General features: G+C 42.2%; 1 protein-coding gene and 1 long non-coding RNA gene across 2 annotated transcripts; both read left to right on the top strand.

Moving 5' to 3' along the window:
- Nucleotides 1–889: 889 nt before the first annotated feature.
- LOC139297860 (bromodomain-containing protein 4-like) lies at nucleotides 890–16169 on the top strand. Its single transcript, XM_070920673.1, has 22 exons — nucleotides 890–929; nucleotides 3288–3425; nucleotides 4981–5221; nucleotides 5309–5401; nucleotides 5804–5941; nucleotides 6086–6218; nucleotides 6644–7101; nucleotides 7183–7554; nucleotides 8065–8193; nucleotides 8947–9168; nucleotides 9340–9563; nucleotides 9639–9739; nucleotides 9836–10093; nucleotides 10808–10906; nucleotides 11032–11436; nucleotides 12020–12637; nucleotides 13423–13523; nucleotides 13748–13868; nucleotides 14175–14308; nucleotides 14414–14604; nucleotides 15758–16001; nucleotides 16101–16169. The coding sequence occupies exons 2-22, from the start codon at nucleotides 3340–3342 to the stop codon at nucleotides 16167–16169; spliced, it is 4437 nt and encodes a 1478-aa protein (XP_070776774.1). The 5' UTR covers nucleotides 890–929; nucleotides 3288–3339.
- A 9-nt stretch (nucleotides 16170–16178) lies between these two features.
- LOC139298015 (uncharacterized) lies at nucleotides 16179–18167 on the top strand. Its single transcript, XR_011598492.1, has 2 exons — nucleotides 16179–16217; nucleotides 16978–18167. It is a non-coding gene; the product is annotated as an uncharacterized lncRNA (long non-coding RNA).
- Nucleotides 18168–18766: the final 599 nt, after the last annotated feature.

Raw genomic sequence — 18766 nt, 5'->3', positions numbered from 1 at the left:
CGTGTGTTATTGTCAAAAGGGCTCAAATTTGACTACGCTGTAGCTTGCAGTTGGCAGTAATGGTATATAGTTACATCAAAGGTCAAAGTTCATCGACGGGAGATTTGAGGATATGGGTTACAACTCATGGCGTTACTTCTACATTAATATAGCTAATTAAATATCTATTCATGACAGCTTCCTTGGATTTAGCACCGTCCTGGACCACTAGGCGGCGTAACAACTCCCTCAGGCTCAAACACATATCAAAAAGATTAGATTAAAAGATTCAGGTGTAATTTTCCACAATGATTGTGATTTTAGTTTTAGAAATGGCTCACATGTCACCCCACCTACTGACATTGTTTCCTCAGTAACGGTCCATGGCAACCTTATAACTATATCAGTTTTATACACATAAATTAAATACCAATACCCACTGACTAATGCGTAATTTAATAATCTTATGTTGCTTTTAAATGTATATACTACATATTTATTTTGACAGGCTTACTCTAGCATTCTTTTCATTTTCTCTGTACTGTGACCATCAACAAAGAGTTACTGACGAGAATAAAATAGGTACAGTAATTGCAGATACAGCTTCGCCCCACAGACCATATGCACTCAGTCACCTAACCACACTTGTGGTGAATTCGAACACAAATATGCAGAATGAGTGGTTATTTACGTCGGGCATCTTTATTTAAGCAAATGGATCACAGACATAATTTGTATGATAAACACCAACCTGTTTTATCGTTGAAATCATTACATGGTATTGCATGATGTTCCCCGGGGGAGGAGGAGGTGGAGTTGTGGGTGACATTTCGGCTGACGAACGTTCGGCCTTCCCCCTGTGCGTCTGACGTCATCGACGTCAAACGGGACTGTTTGTTCTGGATTTGGGGCGAGGAAGGTCTGCGAGCGCTGACAACCGACTGAGGAAGGTAAAAATAGAATTTTATGCCTTTGTGTAGATGACATTGGTATACCAAACGAAAGCATACAACCCCGGAGATCAGGTAAAAGCTTTAAAACGGGCATCGGGGGCGTATTTCGCGCGCTGTCAGTGTGCGCTTCGGCAAGCGGAGCATGAGCTGTCTTCGCAGGCCTTGCACCGGTTCGGGCACACGAGATAGATGAATTTATGTCTTTTAAATTACCGCGATTTGGTGTAATTGTGAATATTCTGTGTTGTATCTTTCTTCTCTCAATACTTGTGTTAAGGTCGTTTTCGTGGCATTGGACACTCCGTGCTGTCAGTGTGCATGTTAGCTGCAGGTCAGTATCATGCTAGCTAGTTAGCTGTTAGGCTGTTTGTTTGTAGCCCCGTAGGCCGTATTCGTGACATAAGTTACGTCCTCTCGGCAGCGTAGTTTACGCGCGATGGCGCAGAAGCTCATGTGAAGTGCGACGTACGTCATTTCGAGAATATCAATCCCGTCCGCGTTGTATTCTGAAAGGCCGTTTACGTGCGGAGCTGTCACTTGCTCACCGTGGATATGGCGATGTACTGACACGGAAGGTTAGCAAAGCAAATGTGTAGAACAGAGTTGTTGTTGAATACATTGTGTGTTCATTGTTGGTGGTAAGTAACGTTATTCATCACACTCAGCTTTGTTAGCTTTTTTGCTTTCCTCATATAACGTTACCGGTAGTGTGAAGAAGCTAGCTACGTGATACGAAATAGTAGCAAAATGGCTGATAAATGCTGTAGAATAATTAATTTAGGTGTCAAATTACGTTTATTCGCTTTACGGCCTGGAGGCTTGGTCTTTTATTCAGATTACCTGCAACATTGCTTTGCACCAAATGTTAACTACATGTATATGTGAGCGCAATTGCATAGTGTATATACTGGATAGACTGGGTTTTTGAGTAGATTCTCTTGTTGGATTTAAGCCTCAAACATCAACCACAGTCTGCTGGTTAGTTAGAATTTATATTAATATATATTAATGGTAAGGTAGTTTGGCACCGCAGTTTTAAAGAGCATAAATCACAATATTGGACATAGTGTATTAAGACATTTGTTCCCATGCACAGTCCTCTTATTCTAGATTCTTGTGGTATAGATTAATGTCTGGAAACTTGTTGACAACAATTTTGTTATCTGGTGCAGCAGTGTTTTGGTTTCTTTTAGGATAGCAAGACATGGTGCTGTTGAAAAGCCTTGTAATATTGACCTGTACCACATATGGTGCAAGAAATTCAGCATTCATCAAGGGACAAAAATGTCAGCTCATGAAAGACAAGTTATTGTCTTTGTATGAGCATTGACAGATTGTCTCACAAAGACTTTCCAAAAAAGGACAGTTGAGCACCGTGACATACACTATCAAAAGGCATCTAGAAACTGTCAAAGTTCAAGGTCAGGCTTCAGTGTATTCATCCATAAAACCATAGAAATTGCATTACTCACATCCTTGTCAGCTTGCTTGTCTTAAAGTTCCAGAAATATACATCCACACAAGATAAACTTTAGCACAAAAACCTATAAAATAGCAACAAATTATTTACATGCAAATGATGAAAGGTGCCATATAAAAGCCACTGGAATACTAAGAATAATGGTCTTCTTACAAACCGCTCATTGTACTGTCTAATTCCTCGGGAAATAAAGAAGAGAACATACCAATAAATTTTACATACGTGGTCCATAATGTGTGCATGTGGTCCTTTTTGCTCTTAACTTGGAAGAACAAAGTCCTGGAAGACATAGATTGTGAGCAGAATCACAAGACACATTCATAAGGTTCTCTTGCTTGCAGAGCAAATGGATGATTGCACTGCAGGGGTGTAGAAACGTCAGACAGGAAGTAAGGTGAACGGTTGTGACAGCTCGGAAACCTTTTATTAAGGCATCAAAACTGGATCAAGAGGCAAAGAATTGTGTACTGTGTATATTGTGTAATGACCAAGTCTCAGGTCATCTGAACAGTTCCAGTTAGAGAGAGACCATTTCCAGGAAAAATTCTTAAACATTTCTTAATTGAATGTAATTGACTGTTTAATTAATTGGTGGATCCGTTTCAGAAATTGCACAGGAGGAAAAAACGTGCATCCTCAAATTAACTGTTTAGAAAAAGAGGTGAAGGGGACATCAAGCACCATCAAATTCCCAACATGTTATAAAGTAATACGACACTTTTGTGCCATTTCTGTTCAAAATACCATTTGTTCTTTGCCTGTATTATGGCGTAGCTTTTGCCTATTTTAATGTTAGTTGGAAACTGCCCACATGTGTTATGTTGTCCTGAATTTCAATCAGAAATCCCTCTTTTCTTTATGCATCTCTCTCTCAGGTGTGACACTCGGTCCTCTATCTGTGTGTTGTGGTTTCCTTGCCCCCACAGCATGTCACTGACAGACCTCCGGTGTTACCTCAGGAAATCGCCACCTCACCAGCTGAGATATGATCACACATGCACAGCAACAAACATGTGAGTCTTCTTGATATTTAATTGTGCCAGAATTAACCATTTGGTCGCCTAAGGCCTTGATAATGGAAATGTTGAGCTGCAGTTTTCTAAAGTAAAATGCTGTCAGTCATTTGTAGAAAAAGTCATCATTATCCCCTTGTATCTGCACACTGCATGGATGCAGGTTATCACGCTAAATAAGTAATAAATAAGGTCAATATCTGATTCCTAATTGAAAATGTCCCCAGACTTTCTACCAATACCGACACATTACCTAACATTAACTGTAAATTGTAAAATTCTAATAAAGCACTATTCAATATATCAGTGTTATTGCTGCAAGATATAACTGGTTGGTCCTTGTGTAAATAAATCAAAGGTTTTATCCTGCACAGTAATTTCATTTTCAGCCAGTTATAGCCATAACTAATGTCCTAATGTTTATCTGGCAACCGTAACTGTTGGATGGTCGTCCAAAAGAGAGCTCAAGACATCTCTCACCTAACTTTCTTTCTTCTTGCTCCTGTCGGTACTTTTCACCCTGTTTACATTAGTCCATAGTTTCTTTATAAATGATAATATCTGAATGTTGCGTATGTTGTGAATTTGAAGTTATACGTCATTATCCAGCATCTTTGATGACCATTGAGCTGGTTAGATAATTTTGAATAGTATTGGGATAGTGTATATTATTGATATTGTGTATTGTAATTCAATAACAAATACAGGCATCCACTGTATTTCAAAATGAACACAAACCATAAAGAATCAGAAATCGTATCTTCTGGAAATGTCATGCCAACATCATAGGGTGTTGTGTGTGTGTCTTAGCCCTAAAGTTGTGATAAGGATTTATATGCAACACTATTATATTATCACCTGCACTGTTATTTCTTTTAGCTGCTTCAGACTAGCTGTGCAACTGTTGTTGCATTTGGAAGGTTCATGCTATACTTAATGTCTTATAGCTTAAGTAAATACTGGGCAGGGCTAGTAGAAGAGTAGAAATCTGTAATGTGTTTACATTTTCCAATTCCACTTCTACCTGATGATGCAGAAAGGCTGCAGGCAGACAATATTTATTTGATTTCAAGCCATGAGTCAATATTTATTCTAAGAATTTGACATCTAACAGGTTGTAGTTGGTCTGGAATGCACACATTTGTTTGCGCAGACGTTGTGTCTTCAGTGCATGATCCCTTTTTTATCTGTCAGCTGTCAGAGCAGCTACAATGCCCAAGATGAGACAGTGTGTGTTTTTCTTCGGGGGAAAAAAAAACAATCTTGCCAAGTTGTCTCCTCCTCACGTACCGATGCTATTGAAGCTGAAGTTTTAGAGCAACATGCAGACACTGTGGACAGTGAGACAGACAGATAATTGAGACAAAGAGTGAAGGAAATAGCTTGTTTATGAGTTGATGTGATAGTGGGTTGTTTTCAGATCTGAGGTGTGATAATGATGCTAACTGTCGTTTGTATCCTGAGAAATCTGAATCAGAGTTGGCCTCACTGACAAGCACAGAAATGGTAACAGTAGTGGCAGCGGTGATGATGCTTTTGTTGATTGTCTTTCCAGAGAGTCGAGTGAGGAGTGTAATGGCCTGAGAGGGGGCCCCCCAGCCCCACCTGCCCCTGCCAGGTCCTATCTGCCTAAACTTTCTGCTCAGCCACTGCAACCCACCACTGCAATGGGAGAAGGACTGGAGGCAGGCAGCAGCCAGAACCTTCCCTCTGGCCTACCGCCTCTCACCTTCAATCCTCCACCCCCTGAAATATGGAACCCCTCCAGACCCAAACGACAGACCAACCAGTTACAGGTATTTCTGGTTGTGTGTTTATATGTGTAAACTGTGTCTGGTGTTTGGACTTTTGATTGATTTTTCTACAATTTTGCTCTTTTTCAGTACCTGCTTAAAGAGGTGTTGAAGACATTATGGAAACACCACTTTGCATGGCCCTTCCAAGCACCTGTAGATGCAATAAAACTCGGTTTGCCTGTGAGTCAAGTGTTTATGTATGTTTGCGTGCCTGTAATCAAAGTGTATACTCCAAAACATTGTGACAGCTGATTTGACTTCTTCACTTGAATGTAAATACTGCTTCTTCTGTGGTCCAGTAACTGTCACAGAGGAGAAACTTGTTGATGTGGAAAAAAATAAAATACCTGGAGCTTTAGTGCCCACAGTCTCTGCAATTAGTCTCTGTTGTTTATCTATCTCTGTTGTTATTTAGCTATTACCAGCACAACAGCTACTCTGTCTGTCGTCCATTGTCGTTGCTGCGGAGTTTGACTTTTCAGAGGAATACATTTATACATTATGTTCTTTTTCACATTCTTCACTTTCGTCCAGACGAGATACTAATGTAATACTCTCTACCTGCTCTCCTTCTCCCTTAAGGACTACTATAAGATCATCAAGATCCCTATGGACATGGGCACGATAAAAAAACGCCTGGAGAACAACTACTACTGGAATGCCCAGGAGTGTATCCAAGACTTCAACACAATGTTCACAAACTGCTACATCTACAACAAGGTCAGCCACCGGCCACATGAGTTCTAGTGGCATGTGACTTTCCTGAACTTGAAGTTCAGGTGATAAAGCAAGACATTATCCTACTCCAGGAAAGCGTCTGTACAAAGAGCCTATCTAAACATGTGCATGTGTTTGTGTGTTTAGCCTGGGGATGATATTGTCCTAATGGCGGAGGCCTTGGAAAAGGTCTTTCTCCATAAGATCACAGAGATGCCGCAGGAAGAGACGGAGATTGCTGTTGTCACAAAGGGACGCAGAGGGGGCAGACGGGAGCCAGGTATGAGTTTCGGATGTAATAAGGACTTAAAATGTCAATATAATACTGTTATTGTTGCCTCAAGAGCCTCCCCAAGAGAGGTTGAGATTGTGTTTGTGTGTATTCTTGGTATACTCTGAAGACTGTGATTAGGAGGTGCCATGAGTCAATTGCAGTGACAAGTAAATGGTACTAACCTAACCAGCCAAGCTTGTATGTAGAGTTCTCATGTTGTCTGTACTGGTTCTCCCTCTTCATCAACTACACCTAGCATGAAACGTTTATTGTTAAATAAATCTTGACCGCTTCAAGCTCATTAGGCATGTCCTGTGCCATTGTTCAAAATCTGTCAAACAGGTTTAAAGTCACCTGTAGTCCAAGTAAAGGAAAAGTAAAGGTATTATTTCATGTTTGTTGTTTTCTTGTGTTCATATTCTTCCTTCCAGCTCTGATCACCAAGTCAGATTCAGGCCAAGACTCATCGTCCCCCTCCACCACCCCACACACGCGAGGCTTCTCATCCCCTTCAACCACCCTGCAGACCCGTGCCGCACCTGCCCCTCAAGGTCCTCCCATCCTGCCCCTGTCCTTGGCCCAGCCCCTGCCCCTGCCCCTGTCCTTGGCCCAGCCCCTGCCCCTGTCCTTGGTCCAGCCCCTGGTCCAGCCCCTGGTCCAGCCCCTGGTCCAGCCCCTGGTCCAGCCTCTGGCCCAGCCCCTAAGCCAGCCTCAGCCCCCACGCGTGCCTCCTACACCCCCCTCCCACGCACCCCATTTGGGACCTCCGTTTCCCCTCTCAACACCTGACATTCTGGCCCAGAGCATGACTTCTGTTCCCCCTCCAGCCCCAACACACCCAGGCCTCCATCCCGCCCCGATGCTGCAGAACTCCCCCGCCCTCATCAAGGTAAGGAGAAGTCAGCATTCTCATTAATCACAAGCTGATTTGTTGACATTTTCTAAACTCTGATCTCTGATGTTCCAACAGCAAAGGAAGAGCCAGAAGAGGAAAGCAGACACCACCACGCCCACAGCCAACGACCAGCTCAGTGAATCATCTCCTGTCTCTGCTGAGACTCGCCCGCGCAGAGAGAGCAGTCGTCCATCTAAGCAACCCAAAAAAGACGCGCTGCAGCCCGACTCTCAGCATCACCTGGGAGGCGGTTTGGAGATGGGAGGTGCGGTTACGCAGAAGAGACAGGACCAGTTGCGTTCCTGCGCCCGCCTCGTCAAAGAGATGCTGTCTAAGAAACACGTAGCATATGCCTGGCCCTTCTACAAGCCCGTTGATGTTAAAGCTCTTGGCCTCCACGATTACCATGACATCATCAAGCACCCCATGGATCTAAGCACCATCAAGGTGATTTTATTAGGAATGGTGACCTGTGTGGCTGCCAATACCTTGTTTTTGATACATTACATAGAAATTATATTCTTTACTCTACAAAATCCCGTTTTTCATTTAATAAAATAACTACCCACACAAGAACTTTGCCTAAAATTTAGTATAAAATGATCAGGAGAAGGATGTAAACAGGTATTATATGATCCAATACAGGAAAAGAATACCTATGATTAAAAATGTATTTTGTATATTTGGATTTGTTTTTGCTCAAGGCTAGTCTGTTAAGGATCCATATTAAGATAAAGCATTGTGTGCCATATTTTGTTATTGGTCTGCTTTTATTTGATACTTGGTTTTATAGATACAATTTGGTTGGTACAAAGAAAATATTCAGGTTGAAATACTCTCCCTTCCTTCAGCAGCACATAGCTTTTTTTTAGATTCCAAAAATGAAGACTACGTTTTAAAAGTGAAAGAATCTGGATAGGTTCTGATCATGGTGGTGTATTTGTTTGTCTACTCCAGAAAAAGCTGGACAACAGACAGTACCGAGACGCGCAAGAATTTGCGGCAGACGTCCGGTTGATGTTCTCCAACTGTTACAAATACAATCCCCCAGACCATGAAGTGGTCTGCATGGCGCGGAAATTACAGGTAATCAACACGTCATACTACATGTCAAGCAATCCATAATAAACATATACACTGTATGACCAGGGCCAGATGAACCTACTAGGGGCCACAGGGCAAAAATGACCCATTGACCTCATTGGCCCCCTGTTTGTCCCACTCTGTGCATTGTGCATGTATTAGTAAGTAGTTTGAGTAATATGTTTAGTATTAAAAGTACTGTTACCTGGTTTTTGATCTTTGACATTGAAGTTTGCAGAATACTCTATATACTAGTTTATTATTCCCTTGTTGAACACATTGTATCCCCCATGCCTTGATGGTGTCATACACATTTCACTGTGTTTGTTTACGATAACACAGCTGTTTTAAGTGTGTTGGCTTGGTGTATGTGTGTTTGTACTTTCCCCCAAAAGAATATTGTGAAAATGTTGAATAAGAAAACAGTAACAGTATAGTTTTATTTCAAAATTGATAGCATTAACATTTTGGCCATCAATCTACACACAATAATATATAATGACAAAGCCATGTTAACTTGTTTTTAGTAAATGTGTTATTTTATTATTATTATTCAATTTTTTGTTTAATGAAATCTCTTATTTACATAAATATTCAGTTCCTGTAAATATGATATGCAGTATTCACTGTATAGTATATGTATTGAAACATCCATGTAGATGCACAAACACTAAGGTCTTTTTTCCAGCTTGTGCTGTCATTGTTTGTGGTTCAAGTAGAGTTCACAGTTTCTCCTGCCGTCCTCCGTCCTAACAGGACGTGTTTGAGATGCGTTTTGCCAAAATGCCTGATGAGCCAGAGGAGCCCGACCCTGTTCCCACCCCGTCATCGGCCCTCCACCCTGCCCCCTCCACTCGACAAGCCCCGCCTCCTTCTGCTGTCTCGGAAGACGATAGCTCCAGTTCCTCCGAATCGGAGTCCTCGGGAGGAGACTCAGAACAAGAAAGGCAACACCGATTGGCTGAGTTACAGGAACAGGTTAGAGGATGGAAAATGAAGGGGGAGGGAGGCTTATGAGACACGACAGGTGGGTGGGCCACGCAGAACAGCTTTACCGAACGTGGGTGAATGCTGAAACACGGAGAAACTATGAAGGCTGCTGTCTGTTCGTCTCTTAAGACCACAACTGTCTGTGTTTGTGTCCTCTAGCTTAAAGCTGTCCATGAACAGCTGGCAGCACTCTCCCAGCCCCAAACCATCAAGCCCAAGAAGAAAGAGAGGGAGAAGAAGGAAAAGAAGAAAGAAAAGCACAAGAAAAAGATGGGAGCAGAGGAACCTGTGGAGACCCCTCCCACTGTGGTGATTCAGACTTCTAAGAAAAACAAGACCAGCAAGGAGCCAATCATTGCAAAGAAGGACAGGAAAAAGCCCGGGTAGGTGTTACAGAGATAGGTGATGTTTTTGTGGCAGTGTTAACTGGAGCTAATCTAATCATTTGTCAATTACAGAAAGAAAGAAGGAGTTAAAAATAGTCGCCCTGCTGTGCCCCCCCAGCCTGGGCCAACCCCTCTCGTCCCCTCTGCCTCTCTCGAAGCAGAAGATGAAATGGGTATGTATAGGAGAGATCTGTTGAGCATGATTTTATGTTTGAAAGTGTTGTTAACAATGGCCCGGAATCAACCTGCTGCCGTGCTTTCCTCTCCAGATGTATTCGGGGGCGTGTCCACCGACAGGGGCAAGCCAATGTCGTACGAGGAGAAGCGTCAGCTGAGCCTGGACATCAACAAGTTGCCCGGTGACAAACTGGGCCGCGTCGTGCACATAATCCAAACGCGTGAACCTTCGCTGAAGAACTCCAACCCGGACGAGATCGAGATCGACTTCGAGACGCTGAAGCCCTCCACGCTGAGGGAGCTGGAGAAATACGTCTCCAGCTGCCTCAAGAAGAAGAAAAAGTCGTCAGGTAGGCTGTTTGTACGTGAGCTCAGGACTGCTTTTAAAGGTTTGTCATGCGACTTATGTGATCCCAACAATTCTCACCTCACGGCACATGCACATGAAGGTCTTGTTCTACCACTCATTATTAAATGCTGTTTAACCATTGAGCAGTGACACATCTTCAAGACTGCATACTGTAGAGAGACTAGTTACTCCTGTCTTTCAGCTTCTAAACATCACAGAGAAGATTAGTATTACTCTCATATCTGACAGTTAAATATAAGGCTGCAGCACAAAGATCTGAAACGGGGGGGAAACTGCCTGGCTCTTTCCAATGGGAAGCTAAGCAGCTGCTGGCTGTAGCCTTATATTTGAGTATTATCAATCTTCTCATCTAACTCTCCAACAGAGAGCGAATAAGCGTATTTCTCAAGAATGTCGAACCTTTGCTTTAATATTGTTATTTTGATTTCATCCATGTGTAGCTTTATTAACAAGCCATCAGGTGTATTGTAAAGGAGTTTAGCTCACTGCATGACCTTGAATTTATTCAGTATGAAGAATCAAGACATGTTTGCCCAACTGTTAAAAAACTAACAATTTTTATAATAATTTTTCCAGTGTTTGTTTTGTTTTGTTTTTCTTCACACTGGCTACATGTCTTGAGTTTACACAAGTGAAACAGAAGCTGAAATGCTTCTGTCAATTTCTGAGTGTTGTGGGTGTGTTTTTGTTGCAGTAGAGAAGCCTCTGGAAACAACAAATGTGACAAAGATGAAGACAGGATCCTCATCTTCAGACAGCAGCGACTCCTCTGACAGTGAAGACTCTGAGAATGGTAACGTACATACACAACCAAACAGCTGTCATATATATTCTTTTGAGAAACAGTAGCTGTAATTCTTCAGTATATCAGCTTACCTCTCGTTTCCTCCATATGTTTCATAAACCTTTGTCTACCAGGGCTGGTTCCCAAGCAGCAGAAGAAGACCTTGACTAACAAAGACAGCAAGAGACCGCACCACCAGTCCCTCAGTAGCGCAGCGGGCCCAGTCGCCTCTCAGCCTCAGATTCAGCCTCAGATTCAGCCTCAAGTGGTCCACTCCAAACCGACATTTGTCCCCCCTCCCCCTATAACTGTCGCTGTCCCGTCTCTGGACTCCTCCCAGCTGTTAGGCTCTGGATTTGATCCTCTGGCTCACTTTATGAACCCTCACCTGACGCAGTCGAACACAGAGCCCAATCCAACCATTACTACTGCCGGTGCTCCCGTCGTGTCTGGCCTCCTCAACGCAAACACACCCACTGGCCAGACGCCCACTGAGACGCATCCTTTCCTAAACCAACATCCCATCATACCTTCACCAGGTATGTACGCTGCAGTAACACTTTGCACAGCTTGCATATCTGTAGTTAATTTTAGAAATTGTTACGAATTCGAAAAATATTCATGCATTTTAGGGCTGCAAGTAATTTTCCAAATCAATTAATCTATTGAACATAGTCAATAGATTAATTGATTAGTTAATTGTCAGTCAAATGTCAGAAAATAGTGTTAAATCACAATTCCCCAGAGGTGACGTCTTCAACAGATGAAAGTAGCAAATCCTCAGATCTGAGAAGGTAGAAGAAGCAAATGTTTGGCTTTTTATGCTTAATAAATCACTTAAAAACTGTGATCATCAGAATAGTTTTAGATTAAGTTTCTGTCAATCAATGACTCGACTTCGAGAGTTTCAGCACAAAGGTTCCATAAACATGTCATCCCTGGATTCACTTTCTGGTTCTCTGTTCTTCGGGACTGTAGCTCTGCTGTTGTTTTTTTAAATTCAAGACAAAGTTGCAGCAACAGGTTTTTTTGTCTTAAGTGGGAAAAAAATTCAACTTTTTTCTTTTCTTTTCTTTTCTTTTCCCACTTTTCCCATCTCTCTCTTCTTGTTATTGTTTGCAGCGATCCATAATGCTCTTCCCCAGCAACCATCAAGACCTAGCAACCGAGCAGCGCCACTCCCCCCAAAAATCCCACAGCCCCCCCCATCCTCGCTCCCCTCCCTGCCTCCATCCCCCTCACCCCAGCTTCAGCCCTCGCTTCCACTCCCTCTCCCCCAGCCTGTCCCCCGCCCCCGCGTCCCTTCACCCCCGTCGCACGGCATCTTGGGTACCCTCTCGGCACAACCTCCCCAAGCCCTCCTCGAGGACGACGAGGAGTCGACGCCCAACAGTTCTGAAATCCTGCCCCTCAGTCAAGTTCACACCTTCTTGCAGTCGCTCCAGGCTCGACCCACCGCGCAGCCGCTCCAGGCGCACACACATTCGCCCGCACAGAGCGCCTCTCAGCTGGTTCTGTCAATGCACACGCAGGCTGTGACGCCTTCCATCCCCGCCCTGACGCAGAGACACAGCTCAGGCCACGCGCACATGCGGCAGCCGTTCCCACATACTCACACGTCAACGTCACAGCAGCAGAAGGGGGTGGCCCTGCAGCAGAAGGTACAACAGATGCAGCAACATCAACAACAACATCAACAACAGCCATCACCACGCAGCAAAGCAGAGCCCTTCTCAACAGGTAAGATATCTATATACACTCAAGGCAGTTGTTCCCAAACTGAGGGTCCGGAGCCCCCAAGATGATCAAAGGACAAAGAAAAACATATATTTCTGTTACACAAATGTAAACTTCTTTTTGACTCTTAGGTGCCATTGTGGCTCAAGACTAAGTGAAGTAAGCAGTATTTCAGCAGGAAAGTGCAATTAGGTCTTCAAATCCAAACCAACATTTAAAGCAACAGTAGAACTACTTTTTTCACACTATAACATGTTGATAAACCCAATAATAACATGGACAGGGCATTGCTGCTATTCTGAAAATAGATAAATGAGTAAATTGAGTTGGGTCAGACCGGTACTTCAACACTTTTTACTATTTGTCCTTGTTTGTCTGAAGTGTAAGTAAAACCAAATTGAATGTATTGTGTCATATCTGTGTGTGGCCATACAACTAGCTTCCTCTCCAAGGACAGCTACATCCTGCAATGCGAGGGCCTTGTGACCAGTGGATGCCGCTGAAGAGGCTACCCTTTTGGGGCTTTTGCTAATTAGGCGGTTCTCATTAAATATTGAAGCACTGCAAGTTACTCTGCAGTTGTAAATGGTACTTCAAAATACAAGCACTGTGCATATTGTAATTTCTTTTATTCTGAGATTGCGATTATTTCTGTTTACAAAATTAGATTGACCCGTAGTCTTGGGAACCACTAGACATAACTGTTGTAGATGTCACTACACATTTAGTTATATGGTATTGAATTAGATTGTGGAGTGTTTGCAATATTTCCTCTCCTGTTTTTCTAGGTTGCCTGCGTGAGAGCCCTTCTCCCCTGATGATGCATTCTCCCCAAATGCCTCAGTTCCATACAATGGGACAGCAGTCACCCTCACAGACCAAGAAACATGTGAGTGATCAACCTATTTCCAAAACAACATCTGCTGTGCCACATTTACACACGTGTGTATTTTGAGCCAGTTAAAGGTTGGACACACACAAATGCTGAAAGGAAATGTCATCAATTTTAATGCTGAAAACATCATTTGACAATAAAAAATAGTTTTTGTTTAGTTTGTGATTCTTGATAATGGTATGGATTTGTATGTAAATGTACTGTGTGTCTGCCTGTAGGAGCAGAGGTCCAACATGGTGGTGGTCAAAAAAGAGAAGCCTTCCCAGTCACCAGTTCTGCCCCCCTCGCCCTTCAGCCCTGCCATGCGTCAAGACACACACAAACCCGACAGCAAACACAGTGAGTTTGTTGTATTTACTATGTTTTACTTAAAAGTAGTAAAATATAAATTGCCCAGGTTTTGATGGCCAAAGCTGAGCAAGGTGTCGAAACCTTGAACAGGAGCATTTCAGTTCCTCGTCTATATTACTAAGAAAAATGAAAAAGCGTGTCATTCCTTTGTTACCTTGAATTCAGAAATATTTTGTATGCTTCCTTCCAAACGTATTTACAGCCACTTTACGGAAGCATTATTTCTTATGACCCTCTGTCCAATGATTTAAGCTGCATATGTTTCTAGTTAATCCCCATTTATGTCTCCCACAGGATTAGATCTGAAATCAATGGATGGTTCTCGCCCTGGTTCCCGCCTCCCAGACTCCCCAGCACCACCCTGCTCCCAGCAAGACCACAAAATCAAGCAAGAGCCCAAGACTCCTATCGCGCCCAAGAAGACACAGGTGTGTATGAGTGTGAGATACTACACTACCCCTTGTGGTTTGTCTGTTTTCTCTCCTTCCATTTAACTTGTGATTTTCTACCCCCTTCTCCTTGTCTTCTGCCAGGATGTGAAGTTAAAGAACATGGGTTCTTGGGCTAGCCTGGCTCAGAGGTCCCAGTCCACGCCGGCCTCCTCCGTGCGCTCCTCCAGCGACAGCTTCGAACAGTTCAGACGGGCCGCCAGGGAGAAAGAGGAGAGAGAGAGACAGCTGAAAGCACAGGCTGAACAGGCCAGGAGAGAACAGGAAAAGCTACGGTGGGTGGGGGTGTGTGAAAGGGAGAAGTCAACAGCAGACAGCATGGGTTACTATCTTAGTCAGAGACTTGACAAGAAATGATGAAAATCACACCATTATTATCATTACATGTTTTAACCTTTTCCATTGTTTTTTTTAGATTTTCAAACATGTTTAGCTTCCAAGCTTCCATTGGTTTCCATTCATTTCAGTACAGAATGAAAATCAACTTGAATGTTATTTGAGATGGGTAATCATCAGAATCAGATGCGAGATGCAAGAAACTGACGTTATGAAAAGGATTATATGAATATGAAGTCTTGTTTGCACTCATGAATGTTGTGGTTTTCAGTGGCCCACTTGATAGTCTAATTGTTAAAAGTCAACTTTTGAAATCTCACTTTCATCTGCAGCTTTCACTTCAAGTTTCTGAAGTTTCAAATCAACTGACACATTAGAGTTGAGTTTTCATACTGTACTTAAAAGAATGGAAAGCAGTAACTGCTCGCAGTCTGTCAAATAAAATGAATAAACTGTGGAAATTAGACGGCATCAGCAACAGTACATCATTTCTGGTAAAACATTGAAAAACTTGTGCAGATCTACCATATTCAGGCTCCCCCCACAGTGTTGACTGAGTTCCTGTTGGATGAAGTCCCATCTACTATTTATATAAATGTGTAATGTCATAGTTGACTCACTGGAGGTCAGGGTTTTATACGTTCAGTAGTGATTTGTTGAATATTTTATCCAATCAGCATGTCGAAGTAAAAAAGACCTGTGTCCATATATATAATAAACTTTATTAGTAAAGCACCTATCAAAGATACAAAGCACTTTAAAGGAAAAGGGGAAGCAAGCAAGATAAGCAAATGCATGTCGTATCGCAGACATGTCAGTCAGTATCGCTAATGGGTGACGTGACAACAGCACAGAAATATTCAAAAACACAAACTATGTGTATGTCTGAGATATATATATGTATATATATATATATATATATGTATGTATATATATAAAATCTGGGAAAAAACTGATAAAACATTTTTTTTCAATTCTGAATTCTCAAATAATATCGGTATGGGGTATTGGTTGCGTTTACTCATATTTCAGTGTCAGAGTTAACAGACCTGCTGCAGCATTCTTACGTTTAGTTTTTTGTTTTTTTCTCAGAAGCCGTGACGACGACGACACCGTGGAGCAGACTCGTCGAGCGCAAGAAGATGCCCGCCGTCGCCAGGAGCAACAGTCACCGCTTGCTCCCACACCTCCGGCTTCCACCCCGCCCACTCACTCCCCGCAGGCCCCACCCACGCAGCCGCAAGCTCCGCCCCCGTCCTCTACACCTGCACAGAACGCTCTCGACCAGAGGGAGATGGCACGCCGCCGCGAGCAGGAGAGGCGCAGGAGAGAGGCGGTACGCACTAAACTGTAAAAAAAACAAACACTGATTTTTGTCTTTTGAAAGACTTTAGAGTCTTTAATTCCTCTTGCTGTTCTCTCTTCTCCTCTGCAGATGGCTGACACCATCGACATCAACTTCCAGAGCGACCTGATGGCCATTTTTGAAGAGAATCTGTTCTGAGAGGGAAAAAGCAGATGATGGGAGTGAGAGAAGGACCTATAGACACACGTAATCATGTACAAACATGCATATAAACCACAATGCTCTGATACACATGGTCGCTGCTCTCACACACACACACACACACACACACACACACACACACACACACACACACACAGACACACACAGACTTGATAGTAACTGTCCCTTTCTCTCAGTAGTTGAAACAGCTGGCTTGTGTCATGTGAATGAGAGGGGGGGAAGTGAAATTGAAATAAGCAACCCTCTTTTCCTCCAACCTCAGATACGTTTTGGTGTCTGGCTTGGTGTTTATTGTTGTTGGTCTGGGTCTCCAGGGACGACAGGACAAAAACGGACAGTGAAATAATGAGATAGTCGGCTCCCTCGAGGAAAACATGAAAGGCAGAATGAAAAGGAGGGGACAGAACTTTTACATTAAAAAAAATAATAATAATGGCGGTGAAGAGGAGGAGATTAATTTAAGAAATTAAGTGAAAAACCGTATTCTCTAATGTCTGAGAGGAGAGAAGGGGGGTTTAAAAGGAACAGGTGAACAAATTACAGACGGACAGATCACTTTGTTTTTCTTTTTTTCCTCTCTCCTAATCTCGTCTTTTTTTTATTTGTGTTATAAGTTGGATTTTAACTGGGAGGAGTGGGCTGGTGTGGTCTAGTTTGTCAGGTTCAGCGGTCTTCTGAGAGTTTTTCTCAGGACACAGTGGGAACGCAAAACTCCGGGCCACATTCACACACTTTTCTAAGACATCCTTCCTCCCTTCACTTCCTTCTAATTCTCTCTCTTCAGTCACTAGTTGGAGAGGTGGAGGCTTCGGTGATGCTCGGTTTGTGTGCACGTTGAACATCCGAGGGCGATGAGGAAGCAACGTTTCAGAGTGTGTCCTTTGCCTTAGCGCTCTGGCCTGTAAACTAACAATCATACCCTACAAATTATACATATTATATATATAAATAGATACATGAATATATATTATATACGATGAAAAGTCAACGAATAAGAACATGAGAGGAATTTGGATTTCGGGGAGCAAAGCTCGTCTCTGTGTTCATCTCTGAGCTCTGGTTTTGATTTTGTAGAATTTACTGTAAAGAAGAAAAAAAAAACTTTTTTATGATTCTATTGAGAGGATTGTTTCGTCTGTCTTATTCTCTCTCATACATTTTCTGTTTGTTTGGGGTTTTTTTCTCGACTCTATGCCAAAACCAATCTATTGAGTGCTGAAAGTTCATTCACATTTTTTACATGTAAAATGCATCTTCTTTTCACTTTATATTAAAGGCTATGTTTTTATTGCTATTTAATTTTCCTTTACCCCTTTTTAAATCGGAAGTTATGCAGCAATTTGCCCTGTAATAGTTTGAAGAAGCGGTTCCAAAATCACTGTATGTCACTACTTTACTAGACCCCATCATTGTGTAGCTGTTCGATATCTGCACTTGACTGTTTCATTACTTACATCTTCTCTCTTTTTTTTTTTTTTTATTATTTCCTTTCATCATGTAAATGTTTTTAGTCTTTCTTAGCCGTCTCATCCACCACTATCTTCCTTACACCTTCGACAGTCTGTATAATAGGATCTTGTTTGTCATCCAGTCTTTTAGTTTTTATTTTTAAAATATTTTCATTGTCCAAAGTAACTGTTTTGGGATGTCGTGTGCCATTGTGTTGTTGTGGAAACGGGAGGTTTTCCTGGTTTCCTTAGGTTGGCCCAGAGATCTGTGAGTGTTTTTCAGTTCTATAATCACTTTTTTTTATGTTTCATTTCTTTTCCCTTTTCATATTTGATTGTTTTGAGTTCATTTTGTTTTCTTTTCCCTTTGCTATTTTTCTCTGATTTTATTTTACCCAGAACAACCTGTTGGTATGTTGGTGAGTGAGGCATTGAGGTCAATAGATTCATCTTGTTCAGATTATGGAGTACAACATCTTTTTTTAAGAAAAGTATTAAAATAATATTTTAAAAAAATCTTTCAAAATCTTGTATTTGTCTTTTGTCTTTAGAGAGTTATTCTCACACACACACACACACACACACACACACACACACACACACACACACACACACACACATTGTATTTCTGTGGTCCAAATGTTGAGCCCTGCTGCAATGATCCCATTTCAGCCAGAGGGGGGAGCTATTCCGAAAGAAGAGGACAGGTACAGTTTGAGCTCTCATCTACTCAACATACCCTATATAGTCAAAGGTATGTGTGTAAGTATTGTGTTGGGCTCTTTCCTGTTTCAACATGACAATGCTACCCCAACCCCCCCCCCCCCCCCCCCCCCCCCCCTTTAAAATGGTGCTGCTGTTATAGCTTTTGGAATGAAATGTTCAACTATCACAGTGTAATGTTATAGAAGTATAGTGTGTGTATATATACATACTTTCAGATAGAATCGACAAAGATAGAGGCCAGCTGATACTGATAAAGATACTTCAGAGTAATGAAAATCTGGTAACAATGGAATATGTTATAGTTAATTGGAGTGCTGTCTATAAACCAAACCCTAAAAAATGTGAAGTGAGAAAAATTAAGGTCAAATATACATCAAATATTCTGGCAGTAAAAATTTT

This window comes from Enoplosus armatus, chromosome 2 (assembly GCF_043641665.1).
Source record: "Enoplosus armatus isolate fEnoArm2 chromosome 2, fEnoArm2.hap1, whole genome shotgun sequence".
Lineage (NCBI taxonomy): Eukaryota > Metazoa > Chordata > Actinopteri > Centrarchiformes > Enoplosidae > Enoplosus > Enoplosus armatus.
Note: the sequence above shows the minus strand (reverse complement) of the source record. Positions and strands in the feature narration are given on the sequence as shown.

Excerpts from the sequence above, each read along its gene's own strand:
- LOC139297860 (XM_070920673.1), top strand. The coding sequence starts at position 3,340 with ATGTCACTGACAGACCTCCGGTGTTACCTCAGGAAATCGCCACCTCAC. Across the intron at positions 7,555-8,064 it reads TGGATCTAAGCACCATCAAG|AAAAAGCTGGACAACAGACA; the intron begins GTGATTTTATTA and ends TGTCTACTCCAG. Across the intron at positions 10,907-11,031 it reads CAGTGAAGACTCTGAGAATG|GGCTGGTTCCCAAGCAGCAG; the intron begins GTAACGTACATA and ends TTTGTCTACCAG.